At 42.4% G+C, this 25,056-nt stretch overlaps 1 protein-coding gene across 1 annotated transcript in view; it reads right to left on the bottom strand.

The window, feature by feature from the left end:
* The window catches only part of LAMB4 (laminin subunit beta 4), a 109,520-nt gene that overhangs the window by 58,338 nt on the left and 26,126 nt on the right, over positions 1–25,056 (bottom strand). Inside the window, 5 exon segments of the mRNA XM_029234020.1 lie at positions 7,102–7,272; positions 8,189–8,267; positions 10,618–10,726; positions 13,341–13,412; positions 13,415–13,507. Coding sequence (XP_029089853.1) covers positions 7,102–7,272; positions 8,189–8,267; positions 10,618–10,726; positions 13,341–13,412; positions 13,415–13,507 — 524 coding nt within the window.

Genomic DNA, 25,056 nt, shown 5'->3' with positions numbered 1-25,056 from the left:
GATCCACTGTTCCTACACAAACCATGGCATCCAGAAGATGCTGACCTGAGATGGCAGTGGGATGGGGCCCCTAAAAGATGCATTAGTTTCACGAGCTTGGAAAGGAAACCCTGTGAGATGGGGCAGTTTTCTTCTAGATGTTATTTACTCCTTAAACCAATGGTCTTTATGTGATGCTGTGTCCCCAGCAGGGAAAAAGCATGGCTTTGGGAACCAAGTAGGAGTAGCCAAGCTCATTGTCACTCCCAGTGACCATGAATTTCTTATGTTTGCAGTTAAAATTGGCACTGCATGCTATAGAGATAAATAGTATAATTCAGGTTAATAATTTAAATTTTTAATATTTCTTTACTTAGGATGACATTAAATAGCACATAAAAATATTTTGACAAGTTGAGAGAGACTATGGAAGAAAGTAAAAAGCTTTACACTTTACTATCTTCAAGGGCCCTTTCCCTAATTTCTGAATAAGGGGCCCTGCATTTTAATTTTTCTTTTGCCCTGGCCCTGCACATGGGTCTGAGCATGCCAGGAGTGAACTTGAGTCTGTGCTGTTAGTGTACTGCCTGGTCCCCTTTACTGGGCCACTCTATCTCGCCACCAGCTCCTGGGATTGTTGGTTGCTATGTCTCACCACTGCTCCCTTCTCTTGAGAATTGCCCTTGGCTGATGTGAGCCACCTCACCTGGGAGGTGATCTGCATCTGCCCTGGCAGCCTACAGCCATGTCTGCCTGACATGAGAAGACAGCCCTGGGGCCTCAATGGGGGACAACTCTGTGGTGCAATTTCTGCTTCACAGCTTCCCCAGGGGATCAGGCAAGGCTAGACTCAGGCAAGGCCTAGCTGCCATCCTTGCCTCACTCTCCCCGCTCCCCAGCCTACTGCCCTCCTCCCTGGAGGTTTCTCCTGATGAGTGCTTCCTTAGTAAAACACATGCACCCAGATCTCTGTTGTAATCTCTGATCGTAGAGAATCCAACCTAAGACAGTGACTCACTGCGCGTGCGCGCACGCACACACACACACACACACACACACATTTATATAAAACTGAAATAAAAGTTTCACAAAAAAATGCTCTTGTTTTATATTCTTCTGTTGTACTAAACTGATCCAGTCAATTGATTTCATGACCTACTTCCTAATAGGCATGACCTGTAGTTTGAAAATTACTGACCTACGGGACTCCAGAGATAGAAACAATTAATTATGTCCAGATGTCAGGGTAGGGAATGTCAGAGAAAGATAAATCTGAATTGGGTCTTAAGGGATGACTAGAAGTTTTGCAAGTCAGTAATACAGAGGTGGTCATTTCAGGCAAGAGTCAGGAGAGGAGGCCGTGGATGCTTTGAGCAGTGTTTCTCAAAGTGCTACCAGGGACCACTCGTATCACTTGGGGCGCTCGGCAAACATGCAGATTTCTTTTCTCCCTCCAAATGATCCAAAATGTGTGGATTTTTTTTTTTAAATCATTGTGCCAAACACCTCAAATATTTAAATCCAAATGAAGATCACAAAATGTACCCATGTTTTCCTAAGTCTTTGATGGTTCCAATTTGAACCTCATTGCTCTAGAGCAACACTGCCTAATTGAACTTTCTACAATAATAAAAATGTTCTATATTTGCACTATCCAATACAATAGTCCCGTGTATTAGAGTTACCTGAAAAAACTTGACTAGCCTCACATTCCCTAGATGCCTAGAGTCAGAGAAGGCTTCATGGGCATGTGGCATGGGAACAGAAACAAGTAGAATAAAGAGCAAAGCCTCTGTGACTTGGTGTACATGGGCCTGGAAGGAAGAACGCCATCTATGAAGCCTTCTCTTATCCTCTCAGTTGGAGGTGTTTCTCCTTAAGTGGAATCTGTATCACATTATGTACACCTCTTTATGATACGTACCCCACCCTGCCATGCATTCATTGTTTGTATACGTGGCTCATTTCCCCCACCACAATCTTAAGGGCAGGCTCTATGTCTAGGTATTTCCATTTTCATTCAATCAATCATTTCATCCACTCGAGAAAGTCTCTTATGAATAAGGAACTGTTTCAGCTGCTGGGTTTATGAACAAGACAGCTAACGTCTGCTTTCCTTTGCTTTCCCAACATGCCCCTTCATGCATATGCACACAGGAGTGCTCAGTAAAGACCCCGGCATAACAAATGAACAAACAAACAAACAGGCCTAAAGTGGCCCTGACTTCAAGTGAATACTAGTTGGCTAGCTACAAGGTCTTCAGGTCTCCTCTGGCCTTCTGAAGCCATCAGAGGGAGGGCCCTGTGGAGGCGGCATCACCCTGGCACTCACGCCGGCAATGACCAACTACATCCATCTCAGATTCAAGGGCACGGTCACACACCACCCCCAGGGACATTAGCATGTCCTCTCTCCAACTTGGAAGACAGCCATTCCTCAATACTGTATCTCTCCTTTCTAACATGATAAGAAAGTGTAAATTCAGAGTCTGACTCTTCAACTCTCCAAAATCTTATTTTCCAGAAATTTTCATTTTGTAGAGAAATAAAGCTATTGAAGTTTTCCCCAGAGCCTCGAATTACTTTCAGCTGGCTTCTTCCTTTCCTTCATTCTATTCTTCAGGATAATAGGGCTTACACTGGCTGATCACTTACATGGGCCACGCATGGTTCTAAGTGCATTACCCGGGTCATTTGCTTGTAGTACAACAGACAACGACCCTGAAGAAATGATTTACCTTACTCTGCTCATCTGCTCAAATGCTTTGCTTCTGATTTCTCTTCAGTATTATGCTTCCTTTGTCAGTTACGAAATCATCTCCTTGTTGCTGGAAATACACATCACATGTAGGCAGAGCTGTTGCTAGTACCTTAAAAAGAAACGACTGTTTAAGTAACCAACAAAAGTTCCAATTTTACCAGAGTTCAAGAGTTTCAGACTATACCATACTTTAAAAGGTAATCATGATTCTCACTTAATAGCTTCAGGAAGAACACATAAAGGCAGCTTATAATTTTTTGTTTCTCTATGAAAAGGGGAAATTTTTAGTGGTCCTAAAACTATGTGTTGGGTTTTCTTTTTAAGGGCTGCTCAACTAGTGCAATTCTAAACTCTGAAAACACTTCTTCTTTTCTACTGGTTTTGTGGTGTTTCGAAAATTAACAATATGCATGATATACAGATTCAAAGATTATTAGATGTTGTAATTTTAACACTCTCCAGACCAATTTCTTTTAGTTCTCATGGTTTGCAGAATCTGGTCTTAAACGTTCCCATGAGAGATTATACCGGGATAGCAAGATTCCACCAACCAAACTATTAAAACAGCAGACTAGCATTCATGCAACTCCAGTTTCCTGAAAATCCTGGGTTTTATGTGACTCTGTTTTATATCATCTCCTTAGTCATTCAGCTGCCGACCCAGGTAGAATCTCCAATTGCTCATCTCCAAATTCTCACTATACCCTAGACATCGATGTTTGCTTGATGTTTCATTGTTGGTTTTACAGTCAAGGTTTTTAACTTCACAGGTGCCCTGGTTGTTCATCGTGAGCAGGCAGCCTTGAGGTCAGCTGTAGTCAACTTCAGGAACCCTCATACTCTGTGGTCACTATTCAGACTCTCAGCCATGCTCTCCGACCAGTTCCTCAACCTCTGTGATGAGCTCCCTTTGGACAGGCCACACTGGATTACGTTTATTTGTCCTCTTCATTTTTTTCCTCTCACCTATTGTGTTCATCTTGTAACACAAAATTATAAGCTATTTTACCACTTTTATACAGAAAACATATTATGGAATTAACTTTATATTATACTACATTAAATGCCGTAGCATGTTAAATTCAATCAATACTAACTTTTGTGACCACAGTTAGTTTCTATAACAAGCCAGTGTTTCCCAAACTGTGTACAAATCACCTGGGGATCTTGCTAACATGTAGGTTGGATTCAATAGGTCTGGGTGGGGCCTGAGAGTCTCCAAGTCTAATGAATCCACAAGTGATGACACTATTGTTGGTCTACACACCACATTTTGAGTAGCAAGGATATTGCCATAGACAGAAGGTTTGTATCCCACTCCCCCTCTCCCAAATTCATATGTTGAAATAGAATCCGCAGTTGATGGTATTAGGAAGTGGGGTTTGGGGGAGGTGATTAGGAGTAGTACCCTTATAAAACAGGCCCCAGAGAGCTCCCTTGTCATGTGAGGACTCAGCCATCTAACAACCTGGAAGTGGGTCTCAGACATGGAATCTGCAGGCACCTTGACCTTAGACTTCCCAGTCTGCAGAACTGTGAGAAATAAGTTTATGTTGTTTATAAGCTACCCAGTCTATGGTATTTTTAGCAGCCCAGACAGACTAAGAAAGATTAGATAGATAGGTAGGTAAATGATAGGTGAACAGATAGCTGATAGATAGATGATGGATAATAGGTAAACAAGTGATTGAGAGATGATAGATAGATAGGTAGATGTAGATACAAATGTACATATCTTTCTGAAGACCCACCAACAAAGTTAACTGTCATTCTTCTTAGCTCTCCTATTTGAGTATTAAAACAATTATTTGAAAGCTGGGGTCTTGGATTCATGTCCTTTCATGTCTCCATCCCCATCCTCTCTCTTCTCCCTGAACCTTGCCCCTTCTCCATCCCTGTCTGGACTACTGCACCCTGAGTCCCTCCACCCCAGGCTCCACTTCTGCTGGATGGTGTCCGTAAGGGCACAGAGGACAATCTTCATCACGTCATGCCTTTGCTCAGAAGGTTTCAACGAGTTCTCATTGCCCCAAGAAGAAAATTTAGCCTCTTTAATAGGAGAATCTAATTTTCTCTTCCAGTACCTCTTTCCTATATAAACTTTCTGTTCTACCTGCAAATACACCTGCGTTGTTTCTCCTCTGAGCTGTTACTTAGAACTTTTCTGGTTGGACTGTCTTCTCCCCTCATCCACCAATGGAAACGCTCACGGCTTTCTAGTCTCAGGCAAATGATTCTACCCGCGTGTTAAGCCCATTCGTAAAGGATCAGTCGTGGCTCCAAAATCCGAATGCACTTACGGACTCTCCTTGTTGTATGGCACTGCTCCCATCCTGAGCTCTCTATAAAAAGTATCCGCTGTGGTTAAAACCTTCTAGAGGGCAGAGATGCTAACTAACGCCTTTGTACGCCAGTCTTAGCCTGCAGCTCAGCATTATGCACCCGGCTATAAACTGGGGTTCCTGTGACCCCCTCCTTGAGTTCGATCATTTGCTAGAATGGCTCACAGAACTCAGGGAAGCACTTACTTATATTTACTGGTTATATAATAAAGGATATGATGAAGGAGACAGATAAACACTCAGATGAAGATGTACATAGGACTGGAAGGATCCCAGACATAGGAGCTTCTGTCCCTTTGTGGCTGGGAGGCACCACCCTCCCAGCACACAGATATGGTCACCAACCTCGAAACTCTCTGAACCCAGTACTTTCGGGAATTGGATGGAGTCTTCAACCCACGCGCATGATGGATCATTACCTCAGTCTCCCTCACCTCTCCCCTTCCTGGAGGCTGGTGGGTGGAGGCAAAAGTTTCAAGCTTCTAATCGTGGCTTGGTCTTTCTGGTGACCAGCCACCATCCTGAAGCCATCCAGGAGCCCAACCAGAGTCACCTCATCAGAACAAATGACACTCTTATCACCCAGGAAAGTCCAAAGGATTTGGGAGCTCTGTGTCAGGAGCCAGGGGCCAAGATCACTATGTATATACATATATTTTTTTTCCTATTATTTCATGATAGTTTTAGCCTAAATATAAATATCAATATTCTTTTCCCAAAGCTTTTTCTTTTTTTCAGTTACCATCATAAACCTGCAATACTAAAAGCAATGAAGAAGAATCTAGACATAGGATTGCTTTATCTTGACTCCACCCACCGCAGTTGTGAGTCTAGTTCGGGACAGTGCAAGCCTCCTTTTCTTGCCCTAATCTCAGTCAGTAAAAGAGCAAATTCCGGGCTTCCCTGGTGGCGCAGTGGTTGAGAGTCCGCCTGCCGATGCAGGGGACATGGGTTCGTGCCCCGGTCCGGGAAGATCCCACATGCCGCGGAGCGGCTGGGCCCGTGAGCCATGGCCGCTGAGCCTGTGCTCCGCAATGGGAGAGGCCACAACAGTGAGAGGCCCGTGTACCCCAAAAAAAAAAAAAAAAAAAAGCTAATTCCAAGCCTCTTAAGGGGTATTTTCATCCCTCCCACCAGTCGTGTCCAGATAAGGAAGAGACCTCAGGAAAAGACTTAGTCACTGGAACCTGGAATGAGTTCCCAATTTTCTATCCAAATCCTGTCTCCAGAATCAACTTTCACATGCCTTCTCCCCTTGAAGTCGTTCGCCTCACATCGCCTTTTCCTTTGTCACATTCCTGCTTGTGGCTGGACTCAAAGGCATAAGAGTGTCATGGGAGGCTAACCTGTATTTTCTCTGATGGGTTCAGATGCCTGGGTTTGCCCCCCTCATAAGACTTTGGGATAAATATTTTTAGGGAGCATCTCCCGCAGGACTGCTGACTTGTAGGGAATGAAGCAGACCAAGCGACATTTCCAATCACACACTCCTATGAACAGCACTGAGGACTGCTAATCCGAGATGAGCTTCAGGAGGCCAGCGAGCACATCTTACACTTAGCTCAGTACCGTATTCATTCATTCATTAGCAGAGAGCCATGGCTTCCTACTATGCACCAATCATAGTGCTTGTCACTAGAGCAACAGAGGCGATGGGGTACACATCCTCCCTTCCCTCTCACGGTTTACAGTGTTGTCAGGGAGACAGACCAGGAAATGCTCAATAAACACATTCTATCTGATGGGTACCTTGAAAGAGCAAAACTCAAGTCCATTTCATCACAACTTAATGCAATTCACACTTGGCTCTGTGCCAGAACAGGGATACAAAGATGAACAAAATGCAGACTCTGCCCTCAAGACTTTATAGAATCTGCAGTTCCATGACAGAATCCACTCTGCTGTGTTTGTGGGCAAAACCACTCTCTTCCGGGTAACTTACCCACGATCTCAAGGGTGTGTGTATTTACCCACACCGCTTCAAATGAAGTCTGTAAAGAGAGTCCATGAAATACGAACCAAAGGAGCCAGTCCCTGGAGTGGTGTGGCTTCTGCTGCCTCGTAGACGTAGAAATTCAAAGGAGCAAAGAAATAGCTGGGCGCTGGCTCAGTGCAGCTGCGACCTGGGACATGCGGACGACAATCACACTGCCCATCCTCGGGTGAGCACCTGAGGGAAAACAAACCCACCTCCTAAAAAAAAACATGGAGGAGGGACAGGTGTAAGATAAGGGCCTTGGGGGTGTTGGGCTAAATGCCCCTTGGGTTTGGGCCCATTCTTTGAAACCATCAATCAACCATCCCGGGGAGGATGTGGAGAAACAACGGATCTACAGGTCTGGTTTTTTTGTTTATTTGTTTGTTTTTTAAACTTTTTATTTTATATTGGAGTAGAGTTGATTAACAATGATGTGTTGGTTTCAGGTGTACAGCAAAGTGATTCAGTTATGCACATACATGTATCTATTCTTTTTCAAATTCTTTTCCGATTTAGGTTGTTACGTAATATTGAGCAGAGTTCCCGGTGCTGTACAGTAGGTCCTTGCTGGTTATCCATTTTAAACACAGCCGTGTGTCCATGTCAGTCCCAAGCTCCCTAAGTATCCGTACCCCTGACCGCACCACCACCACCTCCCCCCGCTAGTAACCATAAGCTTGTTCTCTCCATTCTACAGGTCTAGTCTTGACAAGCAAATCCAGATCAATGAAACCTTGGTTGCCACTTCTCTCCTCAGAGGCTCTCTGATTCTGCTCTAAAAACTGGGCAAAGGAGACTGCAGGACCTTCTCTTTACAGGCTGACAAAAGGTTGGACTTTTAGGCAGGTCAGATCACACATTTGCAGGCATCTTTCATACCACCTCGGGATGACAGTTCTACTGCCTGGGTATCTCACCCGTGGAAATATCTGAAGTGAAAGAAATCAGTCGGGCTATCCTTAATGTCTCAAGATCGTAGCTTTTCAATGCCCTTTGCTTGTCATAGAATGAACTCCTTCACCTATGACTATAAGCATGTCCACGTGAAATGTGCTTTTGTTTATTTGATGGAAATGGGAGTGAGGAATATTGCCACAAAACTTCGTCATTCATTTTACTGACTTATACATTGGAATGAGCACTTCAAATATCACAGTCACAGGGAGAACATCCGTGGAGGTGATTTTCCAGTCCCCAGTATCCAACCTACAAAGAGAAAATGCTCAGTGGATTCCAGCCTTCAAGACATCTGCTGCTCTGAAGTGTAATATTAAAAGCACTACCGTTCCATCGATGCATAGCAAACAGCCATGTAGCCTGAACAATCACACAGTAGCTTGCTTGCCTACGCACTTGGTAATGATCTTCTAAAAACACACACCTCCCATTTCTAGGACTTGAAATGAAGGGGACGGGGGTTTGTCTATGTATTGCTTTGAATGGAAATGCGATGGATAATCAAAAAGGACCTACCATATAGCACAGGGAACTCTACTTAGTATTCTGCAATAACCTAAATGAGAAAAGAATCGGAAAAAGAATAGATATATGTATATGTGTAACTGAATCACTTTGCTGTACACCTGAAACTAACACAACATTGTAAATTAACTATACTCCAATAAAAAAAAGAGAAAGAAATGCAGTGGAAATCTCACAGTTCCTCTGACAGCGTCAATATTAGCTTCAAGCTGGGTTGTCTAAGGTCAGCCAGGAGAAATTCTTTGACTAGCCTACTTGCAACTGCTTTCAGTCCCTTACCATAAAATCCCTAGGGATTTTTACTTACACACTATGGCAACGTTTGGGGCTAAAAAAAATCATTCAGGCTGATTTTGACATCTTATACGAATATCACAGTTTAGTAGAATCACTTGCTTATAAATAATTGTTTTGGCTAACATACTCTCCCTGTGTGAGAGACTCAACTCTATTCAAGACTTTTGTCATCATTGCAACATCTTGACCTTTATTTGATATAAACAGCTGGTGAGATATAAACAGCTACTTCTTAAGTCTGACATTCACTGTAAAATACTCAGAAAAAGACTTCCGCCTCAAATCTCCATTTAACAAACTCAGACAGAATTAACATCTTAGTAGGCACGGAACTCTCATTTGAAATTGGTTAAGTATCTGTATGCTTTTAGTTGTCATCTTGGAAAAATTTTATGTCCAGTTTACTCAAAAAGATTTATTTTAAATATCAAAAGTTGACATAATTTGTTACAAAACGCAGCAAAGGGCCTTTGATATTTTTCCCAAAACCAAACTTGAGTTTAGGCAAAAACAATGTGAACTGAGCTGCTTTTTCCAGGATGGGGTTGTGAAAACCCCCTCTAGGCAGGGTACGCTGTCATGTTGGCCCCCCAGTGGACCATCCAGGGCACCATTGACAGATGTGCGGTACCAAGCAGATGCCTCGGCTCAGCCATGATGGACAAGTTCCCCCATCACCAGCCCCTGCTCAGTTATTTTCCTTTTGCAGACACAATTAAGTACACAGTGGCAGTTCACAAGCCAACGAAAAAAGGCAGCCCGTGTCTAAAGTTTGTCTGGAATGATCTGACCTGGTGTCTCCGTTGATCTGTTCACCAGCTCTGCACTCTTTTTTTGTGTTGTCCACTCACGGTCATGGAGCTCGGCATGGAGCACCTTCCAACGTGAAACTTCTAGATTACTTGTCCCGTCATACACAGAGTTCCCTCTACATATTTACTTCCTTGCTTTCTTTCCCCACCTCCTCTGCCCCATCCCCCATGTGTTTTCAGTAAAGCAACTTACAATATTAGCACAAAACTATGTCGTAACAGACATATGTTTCTTATTTATCAGCTACATTTCTTCAGACACATCAAGGTCACTGTTCTTTTATTAGGTTAAATTTTTGTTTTTTCTTTCTAAAATGTCATGGCGGGCTGCCAAGATCAGAGGACAAAGAAAAGAGCTGGGTTTTTAACTCCCTAAATGCGTGACACATTTCTTATGGAGTGAAAAATGCTTTATTTTGCTAATTTGAGACATACATGCTCATGTGGGTAGTGGAGTCTGTCAAAAATCCAAGGGTTTATTTCCCACAGGAATCTACAATACATTTAAACCTAAGGGTTGTTGTTGTTTTTTTTAATGAGCGCATCCAAAATATTTTTAGGCATGGAGTGGTAAAGGTGGGAAAGAGACTGTGTATAAGAGACAGAAGAAAAGGCCCCACGATCTGGTGGGTTTAACAAGGGGGCCAGATAATTGCTCTTATATTCTACTGCTTGGTACTTCCAAGAGAACAGAGGATAAAACTATTGCTGTCGGTGCCTGGGTTGATTCAGTCCCAACTGGTAAAAGTCACGGTGCTGGTAAATGTTTAACAACTAGCTCTCTGCAGAAAGATGGGGGTTTATTTCCAGTGTTCGCTGATTCCTGTAGTGTAAATACTTTTACCACGGGAGTACCGAAATACAATAGGACAAGGAAAGCAATCAACAGGACCAAGTCTCTTCTAGGCAATGCCAGTAGAAGACTGCATCACTCCCTAAAGGCGAAATCAGAGACAAATACGTATAGTGCATTCTTCACAGTGTGGTCCAGTAGCAAGAGACTGACACAGGCATTGGCCTGTTTCCACATCACAGGTCAAGAGTGGCATAATCCTTAGGGGGTTACAGTCACAGGCTGAAAGCACAGCATACACAATTATTCTCATTTTGATTTCTCCACGCTGGTAAATGTCCTTAACAGCTTACACTGAGCAAAACACGTGGCCACGAGAACACAGAGCAGCCTGCCCTGCCAAGTTCACTGTCTGCCTGGCTGCACCATTACTGGACTGCGTTTAACCCCGCACAGGAAATGCAGTGCCAGACACTTTTGCAGCCCTCATGTGGTTCTACTGGATGGCAATTAGGAGGAGACAAGAGGTCATGCATGCTGCAGAGCTGGGCACAATTCTGAATGATGCTGGCTGGGTCGGGTGACTAGGGGAAGGGTTTCTAAGTGTCACCGTTATTACCGACAGCTCCCTCTCCGGCAGAGGCACCTATGATAACCCCCTTTCTCTCCTCTCTCTTTCTTAGCACCTCGTTACTTTTTTTTTTCCATTCCCTCTCTCCTCTTTCTCTTCCACCCACTGGCAATGCTAATCCCGCTTATGTTGTAAAGGCTAAGAAATTGTGCAACCAGAGCAAGATGTGTATTTCCCGTGCAGGAAAAGCCAATGTGCATGGAAACAGCCCAAATGTCCGTCCACTGACGAGTAGATGAATTGTGGTATACCCATACAATGGAATATTATTCAGCAATAAAAAGAAATGAAGTACTGATATCTGCTACAACATGGATGAACCTTGAAAACATGATGGTAAGCAAAAGAAGCCAGACACAAAAGACCACATATTGTATGACTCCACTTGTATGAAATGTCCAAGATAGGCAAATCTATAGAAACAGAAAGGATATTAGTGCTTGCCTGGGGCTGGGGGGATAGGGAGGTGGCGGCTAAAGCATGGGGTTTCCTTTCTTTTCTTTTTTATGATAAAATACGTATAACAGAAAATTTACCATCTTCACCATTTTTAAGTGTACAGGTCAACAACGTTAAGTACACTCACACTGCTGTGCAGTCAATCTCCAGAACTCTCTTCCTCTTGCAAAACTGAAACTCTGTCCCCATTAAATACCACCTCTCCCCATTCTTCCTCCCTCCCCCCAGCCCTTGGCCACCACCATTCTACATACTGTTAATATGGATTTGAGGGCTTCCCTGGTGGCGCAGCGGTTGAGAGTCCACCTGCCGATGCAGGGGACACGGGTTCGTGCCCCAGTACGGGAAGATCCCACATGTCGCGGAGCGGCTGGGCCCGTGAGCCATGGCCGCTGAGCCTGCGCGTCTGGAGCCTGTGCTCCACAACGGGAGAGGCCACAACAGTGAGGCCCGCGTACCGCAAAAAAAACAAAAAAACAAAAACAAAAAAAAATATGGATTTGACTACTCTGGATACTTCATATTAGTGGAATCATACAATACTTTTCCTTTGGGGTCTGGCTTATTTCACTTAGCATAATGTTTTCAAGGTCCATCCATATTATAGACTGGATCAGGATTTCCTTCCTTTTTTAAGGCTGAATGATATTCCACTGTGTTTACCTACCACACTTTGTTTATCCATCCATTCACTGATGGACACTTGGGGTGCTTCCACCTTTTGACTGTTGTGAATAATGCTTCTTCACATTTCTTTTTGGGGTAACGAAAATATTCTAAAATTGACTGTAGTGATGGTTATACACTCTGAATATACTAAAAAATCACTGAACTGTACACTTCAAAAAGTGAACTGTGTGTGAATTATGTGTAACTAAAGCTCTTACAAAAGAAAAAAACAAAGCAAAACAAAAAACCAACGTTTGGTCCATTTGCCGGAGGGCATAAGGTTATTAGTGAACCAGGGGAAATGCCAGGAGTACTGAAATGTATAATAGGAAATTACATAATTCATTATGCTGAAATTTAATTTTGCATCAAGTCCAAAAAGAAGAGGTTTTTTTTTTTTTTTTTAACAGAATGATTCATCTTGTTGCTTTCTAAACATGCAAATAATCCAGTTCCTTATATGGGCAAAACCACAGAGCATGACACTATGACCAAAGGGAAATAATTAACCCAGATGCTCTGTGGAATTAGCACCTCTGTGAGACCCCAGGCAGCCCTGAGTTTCTGTGATCCTAGAGCCAATGACCTCCCCATTTGGCCCCAGAAAACTCTGAGGTTATTTCTATTTTCCCACAGCCACTTCCCTTGCTTCTTTCTTTCCTTTTCTTTGACAGAGAACATAAGACAATACTAAAAGCAGTGTGAGAGGGAAAAAATAATTTAAAAAAATAAAAAGAAACCCCCCACTTGAAAATTGCCTAAGAAGTCATCAACCTATGCAAAAATGCATAATGTAATTTAACAAATTTGTAGAGTAGACTCCTAGTGGAGGATTTTTTTTTTTAAGTTTTCATAACTTGGCATTAAATTTCTTGGCATTTCCCCCTGTGTTTGCTCCAGCAGCGAAAATGTGAGCACCCCCTGTTGGTTCTTCATGATAAACTCAGCAAACCACCTAAAAAAGTTCTCCAGTAACTTACTAAAATTTGTGGGAGGTTTGGTACACTTAAAAAAAAAAAAAAAATCCAGAGGCTGGTAGGACTCAGGTACTTACAATGACCAAATTTTAGACGTGACAGAGGCAGCTCCAAGCCTTAAATACATTCAGGTTGGCGGCCCAGGCCCTGTTGACTTAACGCTGACAGCCCAGGGGGTCGGTGACAGTCAGTCCGTAGTGGTTGGTCTTGCATCGGTCGCACTCGGCTCCTTACACAGGCACTGGCCGGCCAAAGACCCCAAGTCAGGATCAGAGCAGCTCACACAAAGGCCACCCGAAATGGTCCCATCAGTGTCACATTTACAAGCTGGGGAGACAGACATGCATTATCTTAGTTAACTGCAAATTGTGGGAACCTTGAAATATAAGCGTACCATTTTACCTTCACTATAACTATTTTAGTTTGTTTAAATCAATAAATATGTTTAAATAATTAGACCACAGAGCAAGGGTTGCTCAGAAATATCTCCCACATCTCTGGACTTGGAAAATATTGAATAATTCTGGGGAGACATATATATATATAAAGTGACTGTCAAGGAAGAGGACCAGAAACAGTGTGCTATTATGAAAACAGCATGTTAAGAATAGATTGATGAAATAAAACAAGCAACCCTAAAATATGTATGGACCACAAACAACCTCAAATATCCAAAGCAATCTTAAGAAGAAAAAAGCTGGAGCCATCATGCTTCTTCATTTCAAACCATGTTACAGAGCTACATTAATCAAAGGAGTATGGTACTGGCATAAAAACGTACATAACTCAGTGGAATAGAGAACCCAGAGATAAACCCACACATGTATGGTCAATTAATTTATGACAAAGGAACCAAGAGTATAAAATGGAGAAAGGACAGTCTCTTCTATAAATGGTGCTGGGAAAACTGGACAGCCACATGCAAAAGACTGAAACTGAACCATTATCTTACACCATATACAAAAATTAACTCAAAATGGTTAAAGACTTGATTGTAAGATCTGAAACTATACAATTCCTAGAAGAAAACATATGCAGTAAACTACGTGACATTGGTCCTGGCAATGATTTTTAGATTTGACACCAAATGCAAAGGCAACAAAAGCAAAACTAAGTGGGACTGAACTAAAAAGCTTCTGCACAGCAAAGGAAACCATCAACAAAATGAAAAGGCAACGGACCAAATATGAAAAATTATTTGCAAATCATATATCTGGAAAGAGATTAGTATCCAAAATATATAAAAAGTTCATACAATTCAATAGCAAGACTCCAGCGTGGCTAACAGCGCGGACCCCAGAGACGGACATGAGACGCTAAGGCTGCTGCTGCTGCCACCAAGAAGCCTGTGTGCGAGCACAGGTCACTCTCCACACCTTGCTTCAGGGGAGCCTGTGCAGCCCGCCACCGCCAGGGTCCCGGGATCCAGGGACAACTTCCCCGGGAGAATGCATGGCGCGCCTCAGGCCGGTGCAACGTCATGCCAGCCTCTGCCGCCGCAGGCTCGCCCTGTATTCCGTACCCCTCCCTCCCTGCGTACTGAGTGAGACAAAGTCCCCGAATCAGCGGTTCCTTTAACCCCGTCTTGGCTGAGCGAAGAACAGACGCCTCAGGCGACCTACACACAGAGGCGGCGCCAAATCCAAAGCTGAACCCTGGGAGCTGTGCGAACAAAGAAGAGAAAGGGAAATCTCTCCCAGAAGCCTCAGGAGCAGCGGATTAAAGCTCCACCATCAACTTGATGGGCCCTGCATCTGTGGAATACCTGAATAGACAACGAATCATCCCAAATTGAGGAGGTGGACTTTCAGAGCAAGATTTATTATTTTTTCCCTTTTTCCTCTTTCTGTGAGTGTGTATGTGTATGCTTCTGTGTGAGATTTTGTCTGTATAGCTTTGCTTTTACCATTTGTCCTAGGGTTCTATCCATCCAGGGGTTTTTTGTTTTGTTTGTTAACTTTTCTAAAAAAATATTTCTTAATAATTATTTTTTTATTTTAATAACTTTCTTTTATTTTACCTTACTTTATTTTCTTTTCTTTTATCCTCTTTCTTTCTACTTATTCTCCTTCTTATTCTGAACCGTGTGGATGAAAGGCTCTTGGTGCTGCAGCCAGGAGTCAGTGCTGTGTCTGAGGTGGGAGAGCCAACGTCAGGACACTGGTCCACAAGAGACCTCCCAGCTCCACATAATATCAAACGGCGAAAATCTCCCAGAGATCTCCATCTCAACACCAACACCCAGCTTCACTCAACAACCAGCAAGCTACAGTGCTGGACACCCTATGCCAAACAACTAGCAAGACAGGAACACAACTCCACCTGATAGCAGAGAGGCTGCCTAAAATCATAATAAGGCCACAGACACCCCAAAACACACCACCAGATGTGGACCTGTACACCAGAAAGACAAGATCCAGCCTCATCCACCAGAACACAGACACTAGTCCCCTCCACCAGGAAGCCTACACAACCCACTGAACCAACTTTAGCCACTGGGGACAGACACCAAAAACAATGGGAACTACAAACCTGCAGCCTGCAAAAAGGAGACCCCAAACACAGTAAGATAAGCAAAATGAGAAGACAGAGAAACACATAGCAGATGAAGAAGCAAGATAAAAACCCACCAGACCTAACAAATGAAGAGGAAATAGGCAGTCTAGCTGAAAAAGAATTCAGAATAATGATAGTAAAGATGATCCAAAATCTTGGAAATAGAATAGAGGAAATGCAAGAAACATTTAACAAGGAACTAGAAGAACTAAAGATGAAACAAGCAATGATGAACAACACAATAAATGAAATTAAAAATACTCTAGATGGGATCAATAGCAGAATAACTGAGGCAGAAGAACGGATAAGTGACCTGGAAGATAAAATAGTGGAAATAACTACTGCAGAGCAGAATAAAGAAAAAAGAATGAAAAGAATTGAGGACAGTCTCAGAGACCTCTGGGACAACATTAAACGCACCAACATTCGAATTATAAGGGTTCCAGAAGAAGAGGAGGAAAAGAAAGGGACTGAGAAAATATTTGAAGAGATTATAGTTGAAAACTTCCCTAATATGGGAAAGGAAATAGTTAATCAAGTCCAAGAAGCACAGAGAGTCCCATACAGGATAAATCCAAGGAGAAAGACGCCAAGACACATGTTAATCAAACTGTCAAAAATTAAATACAAAGAAAACATATTAAAAGCAGCAAGGGAAAAACAACAAATAACACACAAGGGAATCCCCATAAGGTTAACAGCTGATCTTTCAGCACAAACTCTGCAAGCCAGAAGGGACTGGCAGGACATATTTAAAGTGCTGAAGGAGAAATACCTACAACCAAGATTACTCTACCCAGCACGGTTATCAATCAGATTTGATGGAGAAATTAAAACCTTTACAGACAAGCAAAAGCTGAGAGAGTTCAGCACCACCAAACCAGCTTTAAAACAAATGCTAAAGTACCTTCTCTAGGCAAGAAACATAAGAGAAGGAAAAGACCTATAATAACAAACCCAAAACAATTAGAAATATGGGAATAGGAACATACATATCGATAATTACCTTAAATGTAAATGGATTAAATGCCCCCACCAAAAGACACAGACTGGCTGAATGGATACAAAAACAAGACCCATATATATGCTGTCTACAAGAACCCACTTCAGACCTAGAGACACATACAGACCGAAAGTGAGAGAATGGAAAAAGATATTCCATGAAAATGGAAACCAAAACAAAGCTGGAGTAGCAATTCTCATATCAGACAAAATAGACTTTAAACTAAAGATTATTAGAAGAGACAAAGAAGGACACTACATAATGATCAAGGGATCAATCCAAGAAGAAGATATAACAATTGTAAATATTTATGCATCCAACAAAGGAGCACCTCAGTACATAAGGCAACTAATAACAGCCATAAAAGGGGAAATCAACAGTAACACATTCATAGTAGGGGACTTAAACACCCCACTTTCACCAATGGACAGATCAGCCAAAATGAAAATAAAGAAGGAAACACAAGCTTTAAATGATACATTAAACAAGACGGACTTAATTGATATTTATAGGACATTCCATCTAAAAACAACAGAATCCACATTTTTCTCAAGTGCTCATGGAACATTCTCCAGGATAGATCATATCTTGGGTCACAAGTCAAGCCTTGGTAAATTTAAGAAAACTGAAATTATATCAAGTATCTTTTCTGACCACAACACTATGAGACTAGATATCAATTACAGTAAAAGATCTGTAAAAAATACAAACACATGGAGGCTAAACAATACACTACTTAAAAACAAAGTTATCACTGAAGAAATCAAAGAGGAAATAAAAAAATACCTAGAAACAAATTACAATGGAGACATGATGACCCAAAACCTATGGGATGCAGCAAAAGCAGTTCTAAGAGGGAAGTTTATAGCAATATAATCCTACCTCAAGAAACAGGAAACATCTCGAATAAACAACCTAACCTTGCACCTAAAGCAATTAGAGAACGAAGAACAGAAAAAACCCCAAAGTTAGCAGAAGGAAAGAAATCATAAAGATCAGATCAGAAATAAATGAAAAAGAAATGAAGGAAATGATAGCAAAGATAAATAAAACTAAAAGCTGGTTCTTTGAGAAATAAACAAAATTGATAAAACATTAGCCAGACTCATCAAGAAAAAAAGGGAGAAGACTCAAATCAATAGAATTAGAAATGAGAAAGGAGAAGTAACAACTGACACTGCAGAAATACAAAGGATCATGAGAGATTACTACAAGCAACTCTATGCCAATATAAAATGGACAACCTGGAAGAAATGGACAAATTCTTAGAAATGCACAACCTGCCAAGACTGAATCAGGAAGAAATAGAAAATATGAACAGACCAATCACAAGCACTGAAATTGAAACTGTGATTAAAAATCTTCCAACAGGCTTCCCTGGTGGTGCAGTGGTTGAGAGTCCGCCTGCTGATGCAGGGGACATGGGTTTGTGCCCCGGTCCGGGAAGATCCCACATGCCCCAGAGCAGCTGGGCCCATGAGCCATGGCTGTTAGGCCTGCGCGTCAGGAGCCTGTGCTCCGCAGCGGGAGAGGCCACGGCAGTGAGAGGTCCACGTACTGCAAAAAAAAAAAAAAAAAATCTTCCAACAAACAAAAGCCCAGGACCAGATGGCTTCATAGGCGGATTCTATCAAACATTTAGAGAAGAGATAACACCTATCCTTCTCAAACTCTTCTAAAATATAGCAGAGGGAGGAAAACTCCCAAACTCATTCTACGAGGCCACCATCACCATGATACCACAACCACACAAGGATGTCACAAAGAAAGAAAACTACAGGCCAATATCACTGATGAACATAGATGCAAAAATCCTCAACAAAATACTAGCAAACAGAATCCAACAGCACATGAAATGGATCATACACCATGATCAAGTGTGGTTTATTCCAGGTATGCAAGAATTCTTCATTATACACAAATCAATCAATGTGATACACCATATTAACAAATTGAAGGAGAAAAACCCTATGATCATCCCAATAGATGCAGAGAAAGCTTTTGAGAAAATGCAACACCCATTTATGATAAAAACCTCCAGAAAGTAGGCACAGAGGGAACTTTCCTCAACATAATAAAGGCCATATATGACAAACCCACAGCCAACATTGTCCTCAATGGTGAAAAACTGAAAGCATTTCCACTAAGATCAGGAGCAAGACAAGGTTGCCCACTCTCACCACTCTTTTCTTTTTTTTTTTTGTGGTACGCGGGCCTCTCACTGTTGTGGCCTCTCCTGCCGCGGAGCACAGGCTCCAGACGCGCAGGCTCAGTGGCTATGGCTCACGGGCCCAGCTGCTCCGCGGCATGTGGGATCTTCCCGGACCGGGGCACGAACCCGTGTCCCCTGCATCGGCAGGTGGACTCTCAACCACTGTGCCACCAGGAAAGCCCCATGATTCACTTTGTTATAAAGCAGAAACTAACACACCATTGTAAAGCAATTATACTCCAATAAAGATGTTAAATAAATAAATAGCAAAACCCCACAAACAACCCACTTGAAAAAATGGGCAGAGGATCTGAACAGATATTTTTCCAAAGATGACATACAGATGGCCAACAGGTACATGAAAAGAGGTTCAACATCACTCATCATCAGGGAAATGCAAATCAAAACCACAAGGATATACCACCTCACACCTGTTAGAATGGCTGTTATCAAAAAGACAAGAAATAACAAGTGTTGTCAAAGATGTAGGAAAAAGGGAACGCTTTGGCACTGGTGGTGGGAATGTAAACTGGTGCAGCCACTTTGGAAAACAGCATGGAGGTTTCTCAAAAAATTAAAAATAGAACTACCATATGATCCAGCAATTTCACTTCTGGGTATTTATCAGAAGGGAATGAAAATACTGATTCAAAAAGGCACATGCACCCCAATGTTCACCTCAGCCCTATTTACAATAGCCAGGACATGGAAGCAACCTAAGTGTCCATCAACAGGTGAATGGATAAAGAAATGTGGTATATATACAATGGAATATTATTCAGCCTAAAAGGAGCAAAATCTTACCTTTTGCAACAACATGGATGAAACTTGAGGGCATTATGCTACATGAAATAAATCAGACAGAGAAAGACAAATATTGATACCGTATGATCTCACTTATATGTAGAATCTTAAGAAACCCTCCAAACCAAACTCATAAATGCAGAGAAAAGATTGCTGGTTTCCAGGGGTGGGGATGGGTGAAATGGGTCAACGGGGTCAAAAGGTACAAACTTCCAGTTATAAAATAAGTCACGGATGTAATATACAGCATGGTGATTACAGTTAATAACACTGTATTGTTTATTTGAAAGTTGCTAAGAAAATAGCTCTTAAAAGTTCTCATCACAAGGGAAAAAACTGTAACTATGTGTGATGATGGATGTTAACTAGATTACCGTGGTGATTGTTTTGCAATACATACAAATATGAATCATGTGGAATTCCCTGGTGGCACAGTGGTTAAGAATCCACAGCCAATGCCCTGGTCTGGGAAGACTCCACATACCGCGGAACAACAAAGCCAGTGTGCCACAACTATTGAGCCTGCTCTCTAGAGCCACCAACTACTAAGCCCACGTGCCACAACTACTGAAGCCCGTGCGCCTAGAGCCCATGTTCCATAACAAAGAGAAGCCACCACAATGAGAAGCCCGCACATCGCAACGAAGAGTAGACCCTGCTCACCACAACTAGAGAAAGCCCGCGCGCAGGAGCAAAGACCCAACGCAGCCGAAAATAAATTTATTTTAAAAATTAAAAGAGAAAAAATATGAATCATGTGAGACACCTGTAACTAATATAATGTGATATGTCAATTATATCTCAGTTTAAAAATTAGATTATTTGGGGGGTGATGAAAATGTTATGGAGCTAAGTCCATGTGGTGGGTGCAAAACACTGTGCCGGTGAATTGCTGTTCACTTTAAATGGTTATTTTTACGTTATGTGAATTTCACCTCAATTTTTAAAAGGCTCTAAAAGGTGAAAATAAGGTCAAGAGATAAGAGTGGGATGCTGTAATGAAATATATATCATATATATTTGATCTCATTCACTATAAAGGCATCAAGGGACATGACATAGAGGGAAAAACATCACATAAAATGTCGACCAAATCTCTGAAACATGGTTAATAAAGTAAATCTGTCCTTCCCCAGCACAGAAAAATATGTTGCAAGGGTAAGTGCTATCATTCTTTTTGATTCGTCTTGGAAGGAGCACCTACAAGAAGGAAAAAGGAATAAGAAATGTTCAAATCTTTATTTTTGGAAATCTGTTGGTGGGGCAAAAGCTTGGATGAAGAGATTCTGGAAAATGAGATAAACAGTCATCTGTAGCAAAGGTGTAACAAAAAGTAACCACCTTCCCCACTCTTTTTTTTCCAGTAGAAACTCAAACAACTAAAAGAAGGAACGTCATATGAAAAAGGATGCTGATAGTACAAACAACTCCAGAGGGTAGAAGTTAGAAAAGGTAGAGCTTGACTGAGTATAAGGAAGGAATCTCTAACAGTTAAGGCTTCCCAATAGAGCAGTGACCCTCTCATCATTGGAGGCGTCCAGGCAGGGGCTGGCACAGCACTAGTTGTGGCTTTGGTATACAGGACAAGTGCATTGGTAGACATTAGATGACCATCAAGGTCTCTTGTATCTTTTTGGTGCTGTGTTTCCAAGGGATTCCACTTTTAAGGAAAGAAATAAAGATGAAAAAAATGAATATCCTGATTCTAAGAAACAATTATGTAAGATTTATACATGTTTGCTTTGGACTAATAAAAACAAAACCCTCAAGTCTAAAGCAATGTTTACATAACCACCAGTTAGGTTATTAGTGAGTTTAGTGGAAAAAATCCAGTCTGGAAACACTGAAGCAAACAGTTGTCGGACAGAATCTTTTAATTTTCTTTCTTTATATATTTATTTTTGCTGCGTTAGGTCTTCACTGTTGCGCGCGTGCTTTCTCTAGTTGCGCTGAGCGGGGGCTAGTCTTCATTGCAGTGTGCGTGGTTCTCACTGCGGTGGCTTCTCATCGCAGAGCATGGGCTGTAGGCATGCAGGCTTCAGTAATTGTGGCACGTGGGCTCAGTAGTTGTGGCTCGCTGGTTCTAGAGTGCAGGCTCAGTAGTTGTGGCGCACGAGCTTAGCTGCTCTGTGGCATGTGGGATCTTCCCGGACCAGGGCTCGAACCCATGTCCTCTGCATTGGCAGGTGGATTCTTAACCACTGAGCCACCAGGGAAGTCCTCTTTTGGTTTTCAATTGTTTGTTATTGGATTGTGACTGGTGACAAAAATCTTACTGTGGAAAACCAACATTGGGTTCTGTTAAGTTTGGGAAAAAAGCCCACAATTTTCTTCTAATCAAAGCCAGTTGCTTCTAGGAAGGAGCAACAAACTGAGTTTATTTTATAAGTAGTCGAAAGGGAAAAAGCTCAGCTTTATTTGGGAGACACTCCAAAGGGTCAGCAGTGAGTTCCAGAGTATAATTTAATTATACACAGAAATGTTCTTTGGGACATTTACTTTGAAATAACCCTATGTACGGTCTTTAGAGTAGAAATCCAATAAAATCTCTTGGTGTCACGCAATTTAATTCCAGCAAACTTATACTATCAGTGGTGGAGTCTACCAAATATTTGTTTTTTCTGTGTCACATTTGACTGTGTCTTAAATCATAGAAGACTTAAAATTTGTCATCTCTTAGGCCTGGAATCTGATCATGTAAACATTTAGGCTCAAACTAGGATAACTTAGAGAAAATTTATATGAGAACACTGGTCAGTCTTAAAACACGTCATTTGTAAACACACACACACACACACACACACACACACACACACACACATAAACATGTGTTTAGGTAAACTGGGAGAAACTGGGAAGTCTCATAATGGTCATTTTTACAAGCTCCTCATTTGCCTTTCCTCAAGAAATTCCTTACTTACAAAGGATGGTTTCTTAATTTCATATCAGAGGTACTAGTTTTCTTTCCTTGTTTTCCTCCGAAAGCACCATCAAGTTAATACTAAGTGGTTCTTAACGAACAAGACTCTGGTTGATGCGTGTGAAATATTTGGTTTAGTTATTTCCAATCTCTTTCCAGACTCCTAAATTATCTGTTTCAAAACTGTATTTCCCTCGGACTTCTCTGGTGGTGCAGTGGTTAAGAATCCGCCTGCCAGTGCGAGGACACAGGTTCGAGCCTTGATCTAGTCTAGAAAGATCCCACATGCCGCGGAGCAACTAAGCCCGTGCACCACAACTACTGAGCCTGTGCTCTAGAGCCCACGTGCCTAGAGCCCATGCTCTGCAACAACAGAAGCCACCGCAATGAGAAACCCAGGCACCGCAACTAGAGAAAGGCCGCACGCAGCAACGAAGAACCAACACAGCCAAAAATAAATTAATTTTAAAAAACCCTATTTTCCTGATTCCATCTAAGAGAGAAATTTCATCTTCTTTTACAAATGCAGAGCTTTATAAACATTAATAAAGGTTGTATACGTATATGTGTGTGTGAGAGAGAGAGACAGAGTAAGAAACAGAGACACAGAGAGAGACAGAGGGAGTTTGATCACAGATTCTGGTTAAAAAAAATATGACGATTAGGACACTGATTTAAAGAAATATATTTTCTGAGGATCCTGTATTATTTCAAACAGGTCATGTAAGGTAAACTTTTATACAATCAGCTACCTACTGAGTGATCTGAGCAAAAAAACCATTTATGCTTATTCCACATCATGAATATTTAACATTTGAAATCTAGGACACTGCACGTATTTGGGAGTCCGCTGATTTACTTTTGCTCAAGACTTCAATTTATGTATTATGATTATATAAAGTTTGAAATTGGAGTCTCATAGCAAGTTCCGCCTGCCACCAATATAAAATAACATTATACTGATGATACAGCCTAAGAAGCAGGATTTCTGGGTATCGGGAGAGGCCATCTACCATGGGTCCTGGGCATCTGAACAGTGCTGCTGAGTGTGTTAACAATGCAAGGCCTTGATGGCTCTTTGCTCAGGCCATTTCTCCACGTTGTGTTTGTAGTAAGCTACCTTGAGGGATGAGGTAACATTTTCCCCCAGAAAAAGAACGGGCTTGCTTCCACTTGCTATAAAAGCAATGAATTCTCCAAACTCAGTGTTCCTGGGCTGTGACGTAAGCTCATTAGCTGTGCAGGATCCAGATGGTATCCTCTGAGTTGCCCCATGGGCCTTGGGGACATGGGAACTCACACAGATACAAACATCTCGTTGCTTACTGTGCCATCAGCAATAAAGTCCTTTGTCTTTGATCCAGGAGTTTCACGTCTTCTGCCAGCATCCATGAAACAATAACAAGCTAACCTGTTAGTTTGCCAGTAGGGTTAAGATCTCGGACCCAGTAACTCACACTGGGCATTTGAAGTCAGGTTGGAGTATCTTTCTAAGCAACAATCTACAGCACTACTGGGGTGAGAGTGAGGCAAGCGGGGTGCCCAGGGCACACAATTTAAGGAGGCACTTGCTGTCAGCCGTGTACTCACATGACTCAGAGTGACAGTGTCCTTAAATTTGGGGACCTAGGTGTTTTCTTGCCTCTCCCTAGTCTCAGTCCTGTAGGGAAAGGCAAATTAATGATGAGATACTATTTCGTTAGCAAAAATTAAGCGTGGAGGAGCTTCAGGATGGCGGAAGAGTAAGACACGGAGATCACCTTCCTCCCCACAGATACACCAGAAATACATCTACACGTGGAATAACTCCTACTGAACACCTACTGAACGCTGGCAGAAAACCACAGACCTCCCAAAAGGCAAGAAACCCCCCCATGTACCTGGGTAGGGCAAAAGAAAAAAGAATAAACAGAGACAAAAGAATAGGGACAGGACCTGCATCAGTGGGAGGGAGCTGTGAAGGAGGAAAGGTTTCCACACACTAGGAAGCCCCTTCGCGGGCGGAGACTGCGGGTGGCGGAGGGGGAAAGCTTCGGAGCCGCGGAGGAGAGCACAGCAACAGAGGTGCGGAGGGCAAAGCGGAGAGATCCCCGCACAGAGGATCAGGGCCGACTGGCACTCACCAGCCCGAGGGGCTTGTCTGCTCACCCGCCGGGCGAGCGGGGCTGGGAGCTGAGGCTCGGGCTTCGGTCGGAGCGCAGGGAGAGGACTGGGGTTGGCGACGGGAACACAGCCTGCAGGGGATTAGTGCGCCACGGCTGGCCGGGAGGGAGTTCGGGGAAAAGTCTGGACCTACCGAAGAGGCAAGAGACATTTTCTTCCCTCTTTGTTTCCTGGTGCACGAGGACAGGGGATTAAGAGCGCTGCTTAAAGGAGCTCCA

Source organism: Monodon monoceros, unplaced genomic scaffold (assembly GCF_005190385.1).
Source record: "Monodon monoceros isolate NGI ecotype Baffin Bay Population unplaced genomic scaffold, NGI_Narwhal_1 Super_Scaffold_2, whole genome shotgun sequence".
Classification (NCBI taxonomy): Eukaryota; Metazoa; Chordata; class Mammalia; order Artiodactyla; family Monodontidae; genus Monodon; species Monodon monoceros.
This window is presented reverse-complemented; position numbering and strand designations above follow the sequence as displayed.